At 34.5% G+C, this 6,886-nt stretch overlaps 1 protein-coding gene across 1 annotated transcript; it reads left to right on the top strand.

Annotated features, from left to right (window-relative positions):
• The first annotated feature begins 2,344 nt into the window (after positions 1-2,344).
• On the top strand, positions 2,345-6,868 carry LOC116109875 (polyadenylate-binding protein 3). The gene is made up of 7 exons (XM_031396112.1): positions 2,345-2,845; positions 3,810-4,585; positions 4,709-4,786; positions 4,908-4,997; positions 5,142-5,441; positions 5,994-6,176; positions 6,292-6,868. The coding sequence occupies exons 1-7, from the start codon at positions 2,617-2,619 to the stop codon at positions 6,514-6,516; spliced, it is 1,881 nt and encodes a 626-aa protein (XP_031251972.1). The 5' UTR covers positions 2,345-2,616; the 3' UTR covers positions 6,517-6,868.
• The last annotated feature ends 18 nt before the right edge of the window (positions 6,869-6,886 follow it).

Genomic DNA, 6,886 nt, shown 5'->3' with positions numbered 1-6,886 from the left:
AATGATAATTCTCCAACCAAGTATGACGATTTTTTGTCCATCAGGAGTTGGATATGGATGGGAATAAAATGTTAGTTGTTGAGGGTAAATGACAATGATGCCGTGGACGGTGTTTCGAGTCCAGTTACTATGAGCATGCAACCAGAGCCAGAGGGTGCCTTCTTCTTCGGAAAATATATATGACCTCATATGTTAAGTTTGTTTCAGGTTCTATTAGGTACTGTGTGATGAATACCCTGGACCATATCTGACCATGGATTTCTCGGCTGCTTCACTCCATGCCTGGGAAAAGAATACTAGTGCATATAAATCACTAAATCATTACCTCAATGCGTTTTCTTATTGAAACTAATTAATTCATAAATTATTCGTGAATTATTTTATATCCCTGTATACCTTAGCTTGTATGTGAGATACTCAGAAGCGGAAGAAGTAACTAACAAGAAAAGAAAAGAACAATAATAATATTAATTTATTAGCCGAAAAAGTTGGAAGATCAGAGAATATTTAACGACGGATTCCAGATGAAAGGGCGCTTGTCAGAAGCAAAAAGTACTAATAATTAACTAGCTTGAAATTAATTAATTAATCAAACTCTTTTAGTAATTTCTTAAATAATTAATCACCTGGGATGATTGGGTGGAGTGATAAAGACTCTTGAGTATATTATTAAAAAAAAATTTGAGTTTGATTCCCCTTAATAGAGGTGTATAGGTAATCACTGGATCAGTTTATCCTATTGTTAACTTCAGATTTCGGAAGATTAGTTAAGGTGTGTATAAGTTAACCTGAATGTTTTAGTCACAAAAAAATTAAATAAATAAATAAATAATTGAGATTTGATACCTAATTCATTCTCAAAATCCTTAAGTAACCAACAATTTTATGATTTTGTCTTTGCCTCCTCCTCTTATTTTCAACCATAAAATTAACTCTTAGTTGAATACAGGCATATATTGTTTTGGGTACCCCATATCCTCGCACACACTCAATCTGTTTAGCAAAAGTATGGAATGTTTAGTTAAATATTCAATATAATTTTTAAAGATTTAGTTTCATCCAAGTAACGGCCTTAATTAGTAATGAGGATTTAAAATAGTATTCGTTGATCAATTTAAGAGATATTCAATAACTAAAAGAAATATGATCCTTTCTTTCTTCAAATGGAACAAATAAAAGCAAAATTCTACAAGCAAAAAAGCAAAAAAGTTATATATATATATATACTGAAAAAGAAAATATGAGATTCTTTTTATTAAAAACAGCAATGCAAATTCTTATATTTATTTATTTATTAAATTAAAACTCAAATAATAGAAAATTTAACAATAAATAGACTTGTTAGCGTCAATAATATATTATTTTTTTAAAGCTAAATCAATATAACAGAGTGTTTAGTTTATAAATGTGAGTCAAATAATTAACATCACCCAAAAACTAAACACTTTTATCCAATAACATTAACACCAATTAAAGCATAATTTAACCATTAATTATTACGATTTAATAACTAATTTTCTTAATCTAATCGCTACATAAAATATTCATAAGAGATATACATTTATTTATTTGTTCAATAATTTATATTTACCTTAATTTAATTGTATTGTTAAACGAAAATTCTTCATTTCCAGGATTATATTTTAATTCATCCAACCACCCTTTATAAAAAAATAAAATAAAATTTTAAGACAGTTTAAAACTTTAAATAATACATAATAATTTTAAAAAGAATAAAATAAAATTGTCAGTTAAATTTTTCTCTTTCACTGTTTATTCCTTAATTATCTTTTTAGTACCCAATAGCCACGACAGTTCAGTGTGCCACGTGTCCACTTCTCATTGACGCATCAAATAGTTCGTGAGTTCGTCTCACCCACGCCAATCTCTCTTGACTACTTCGTAACTAAACATAAACCGAAAAGAAAAACCAAAACAAAAACGGAAAAACAGAAAAACACAGAGACAACATCGGACCCCACACCACTTCATCCATCGCCACGTCATCATCCACCCACACGTGCGCCTTTAAATGCTTTCCTCATCCACCACGAAACAATAACTTCCAAACTTAAAACGCACCGTTTGAGTCCCCACCACTCACGAGACCCTCTCCCATACGTCAACCATATTTTTAATTAATAAAATACAACCGATCATATCTTGCCACATGCTCATCAGTTAATGACAAGTAATGTTTGTTTTAATTAAGCTTACATGGCGTGAATTAAATGGATGGAAGCACTACATAATGTTGGGTACGTTTTCAGGGAATCAAAATCGCACTCTCATTCCTGTATAAATTCTCTCGCTTGTCAGTTCATTCTATTTCCCTCCTCTTTCTTTTGCTCTTCAGAGGAAAAAAAAAAAAAACTAAAAAACAAAAAAAAAAAGAAAAAAATTACCAAAAATAACCAAAAAAAAAGTTGAATAAATATTTACAAAAATATCGAAATTCACATTCCATTTATATCAAGGCACACTCCAAACCCTAGTTTTTATCTGTAATCGTCTCGGCTTCAGATTTTTTTTTTTTTTTGGTACAGTTTGAGGATCATTCTTCTAGTTTCAATTTTTGTTCTTGTTGTTCGGTTTGATTGAGTGAGAGAGGGAGAGATGGCAACAGCGGGAGTAGCCGCGGCAGGTACGGCGGTGGCGACGGCGACGGCGGCGTTCGGAAATGTGTCGCTGTACGTAGGGGATCTGGAGGAGAACGTGAACGAGAGCCAATTGTATGATCTGTTTAGCCAGGTGGCTCAGGTGGTCTCTGTTAGGGTTTGCCGTGATCAAAACAAGCGATCTTCGCTCGGTTATGCGTATGTCAATTACGCCAATCCACAAGACGGTAATTTCAATTTCAATTCAATGTGATTTAATTCAGTTGAGAAAGAAGTGTGTTTGCGTTTGATGATGAATGTGATTTGATCGTTTTGAGTGTTTGTTTGTTTGTGGTATGAGAACGCATTTTGTGTGATCAATGTGGGGTGTTTTGTTGGATAAAGTGCAAAGTTAGTTTTTTTATTTGAGAATTAATAATTATTATTTTGTTTATGTACTATTCTATTAATGTATGGTAATTCTCTCTCTATAAATATGTATTGTTTACTGGGTGGGGTTGGGATCATAGTGTGGGATTATTATTTTTTTAATTTTTTAAAAGGTGTAGATTGCTAATTTTTAGTTTGTGTTAGATTATCAAATTAAAGTTACGAAATTGAAATCTAACCTAAATAAATTGTATGCATTATGGAATGTTGAGATACAGTAACTGAACAATCTAAGGGTGTCAATCATCCTTTTTATTGGTGTGCTGAGTTTATTTTGGAAAGTTGAAGAATTGGAGTTATTAACAGGATGGTTTTCAAGTCATGCCACAGATTACTACTAATGACTTCTCTTTTCCTATTTTTTATTATCATCTCAACTAGGCTAATTTTGTATTCTTATAGGTACTTTAGTAAGATTTTTTTACCATTAAGGTTAACATTTTACTAGGAAAAAAAAAAGTATTTTTATGCTGGTTATCGTCAATTTTACTGGAAATTGGTGGTTGTGATTTACATTAGTTTTTATATAATTTATTATGTTTAGTCTTTTGTGTTTGATATATAGACATATAAGTTGAGCACACACACTGTAGTTAGTGACTGATTAATCAGAAAGTGGGAATCATGTCTGCTCTGCATATGCTCTATTTGCACTCAGATTACTTAACCATATTAGGAGTTTTAAGTAGTTGTTGTCTCTTTTATGTTTTCTTATTCTTTGTTAAGTGTTGTATTGACTCTGTTTATGATTTTAAATTGCAGCTGCTAATGCCAAGGAGATTTTGAACTTCACTCCTCTCAATGGGAAACCTATTAGGATTATGTATTCTCATCGAGATCCCAGCATCCGCAGAAGTGGATATGCCAATGTTTTTATTAAGAACCTGGACGTATCAATTGATAACAAGGCATTGCAAGACACTTTTGCTGCCTTTGGTAATGTACTTTCTTGCAAAGTCGCTCTTGACAGCACCGGTCAGTCGAAAGGATATGGTTTTGTGCAGTTTGAAAATGAGGAAGCTGCACAGAATGCGATTCAACGGTTGAATGGCATGTTGTTAAATGATAAACAAGTTTATGTTGGTCTTTTTGTTCGACGCCAAGAGAGGGCTCATAAAAGTGTTTCACCTAAGTTCACTAATGTTTATGTCAATAATCTCTCTGAAATCACAACTGATGAGGACCTTAAGAAAGTTTTTGGCCGTTATGGTACCATCACCAGTGCAATAGTTGTGAAGGACTCAAATGGAAAGTCTAGATGTTTTGGTTTTGTAAATTTCCAGATTGCAGATTCTGCTGCTGCCGCAGTGGAGAAGTTGAATGGGACCACCAATGGTGACAAGGTTTGGTACGTGGGCAGAGCACAAAAGAGATCTGAGAGGGAGGCAGAGTTGAAAACTAAATTTGAACAGGAAAGAATCAGTCGATACGAAAAATTGAGAGCTGCTAATTTATATCTGAAAAATCTGGATGACAGTGTAAATGATGAAAAACTGAAGGAATTATTTTCTGAATTTGGAACTATAACATCATGCAAGGTATTGTTTCATATAACTTACTTCCTAGTTTTTTAATTCCTATTTTGACTGTTCTTATTATTTTTGCTTTTTCTACTGTTACATATTTAGTTTTGGTTTTTTCCTCAAATATAACTCTTCCAGGTAATGCTTGATCCGAATGGGGTGAGCAAAGGCTCTGGTTTTGTTGCCTTTTCTTTGCCTGAGGAAGCTACAAGAGCTGTAAGTTGCTTACTGTTCATTCTCAGAAACTTCTGTCGACCATGCTTTTGCATTATTTACTTGCTTGGTTTGTTTCTTTATGCATAAAGTTTTCATCTCTCTCTCTCTTTTTTGGTTGTAGTTGAATGAGATGAACGGAAAGATGATTGGCCGGAAACCTCTCTATGTTGCTGTGGCCCAACGCAAAGATGAAAGAAAGGCTCGGCTGCAGGTGATTTCTGGTTGCATGTTTTGGTCATTTTGGAGACCTTTTATTATAGATATGGTCATCCTTGAAGGAGATTTTTTACACACCATGTTGTTGAAAGCACATTTTATATTTTTTGAGTCCAGTGATCATATTTTTCATTTTTAGGCACATTTTGCTCAAATCCGAGCACCTGGTGCAATGTCACCTCTGCCTTCAGGAATTCCTGGGTATCATCCTGGGGCACCTAGGCTTGGTCCTCAGCAGCTTTATTATGGTCAAGGTACTCCTGGTTTAATGCCCCCTCAGCCCGCGGGATACAGTTTTCAGCAACAAATTTATCCTGGAATGCGTCCTGGTGGACCAAATTTTATAATGCCATATCAAATTCAAAGGCAAGGACAGCCAGTTCGGCCAATGGGAGGTGTGAGACGAAGTGGAAACCCCCAACAAATGCAGCAGTCGCAGGTGCTTTAAAAAACTTTCTCCTATTCTTTTTCCTGCATCATTCAAATGGTCTAAATAGTATTGTCAATTTGTATGGTTATTTTATTAAATTTACAAATACGGCGGATTTTTTTTTCAAATGTAAGACTTGTTTAAGGATCCTTGAAATGCACAGTATTCTTAATGTTTTCACGTTAAGACTTTAATAGGCTAGGAGTGCACTACTTTCTAAATGTTTTTTTTTTTTACTTTAAGCCTTTAATAGGCTGGGAACTTGCTTAGTTGACATATTATGACAGTTTACCAAATTATTTGTTAGGTGCTCTACCCATTATTTTCTCCTCTTTTTTTATATTTGACTTCTGACAAAAGCAGACTTGGTTTTAGATTAAAACTTCTCAGTGCTATTTGGCTGATTTATCTTGATGATAATGGTGTGCTGTTCTGATTTCTACAAAATGTTGCTGTATGTAGATCCTGTTTGGGTTATGTGTTTTAGTAATGTTAATTATTTGTTCATATCTGATATTATATCTGACCCACTTGTTTTTAACTTTTGGATTACTCCTATAGGGACTTAGATACCTGAACAATGCAAGAAATGGAATCGATCCATCTGTTGTTTCAATGATGCCGATGTCCTTTGATGCTTCGGGAATGCCTGTGACTCCTATTGAATCCCCGCGACCTGGGCCAGTACCAATTTCAACGCTTACATCTGCTTTGGCATCTGCCAGCCCAGCTGACCGCACGAGGGTATGCAATATTTTCTTCCCTTGCTTTTAAACCTAATTTGGTCAAGGTTTCAAGGTTTTTTGAATCACAAATACTCAAAAGCCTAACTGGGTTACTGATCTTGTTCCACATACAGATGCTTGGTGAACAGCTTTATCCCCTTGTGGAGAGTGTTGAGCCTGTTCATGTATCGAAGGTGACTGGAATGTTGCTGGAGATGGACCAAACAGAGGTGCTCCATCTTATCGAGTCTCCAGAAGCTCTGAAGACGAAGGTGGCTGAGGCCATGGCTGTTCTTCAGGAAGTTGCAGCAAGATCTGATGTTAACGATAAGCTTGGCTCGTTGGCGCTGAATGAATGAAGTGCCTTTGATTCTTCTTGGTAAATACATTGATTTACAGGTTCCTGGTTTCGAGCTCATTTTTTAAGGGCTGATGCGCTGTCATTGTTTCTGGGGTTTTCACCTAGGCTAATTTTCTAGGTTTTTTTTTTTCCTTTGTGTTTGGTCATTAACTTCCAGCAACTTGATTGCTGCAATTCTTTTAGGCTTTTGATTCAGTATGGAGTTTACTAAAGGTCTTAAGTTTTAGGATTATTATCGGATGTGTTTCCCTATTTATTTTTGCACAGAATGTTTTTATATGATTAACATTATAGGATTTGATTTGGGATATTGGTAATAGTATTTTAATCTGACATGTTCATGTTTGTTTACATATGCTTTGATATCT

The sequence above is a fragment of the Pistacia vera genome, unplaced genomic scaffold (genome assembly GCF_008641045.1).
Source record: "Pistacia vera cultivar Batoury unplaced genomic scaffold, PisVer_v2 Contig118, whole genome shotgun sequence".
Classification (NCBI taxonomy): domain Eukaryota; kingdom Viridiplantae; phylum Streptophyta; class Magnoliopsida; order Sapindales; family Anacardiaceae; genus Pistacia; species Pistacia vera.
This window is presented reverse-complemented; position numbering and strand designations above follow the sequence as displayed.

Coding starts and splice junctions, on each gene's coding strand:
- LOC116109875 (XM_031396112.1), top strand. CDS start 2,617: ATGGCAACAGCGGGAGTAGCCGCGGCAGGTACGGCGGTGGCGACGGCG. Junction 4,998..5,141: donor AAAGAAAGGCTCGGCTGCAG/GTGATTTCTGGT, acceptor TTTCATTTTTAG/GCACATTTTGCTCAAATCCG. Junction 6,177..6,291: donor GCCCAGCTGACCGCACGAGG/GTATGCAATATT, acceptor TTCCACATACAG/ATGCTTGGTGAACAGCTTTA.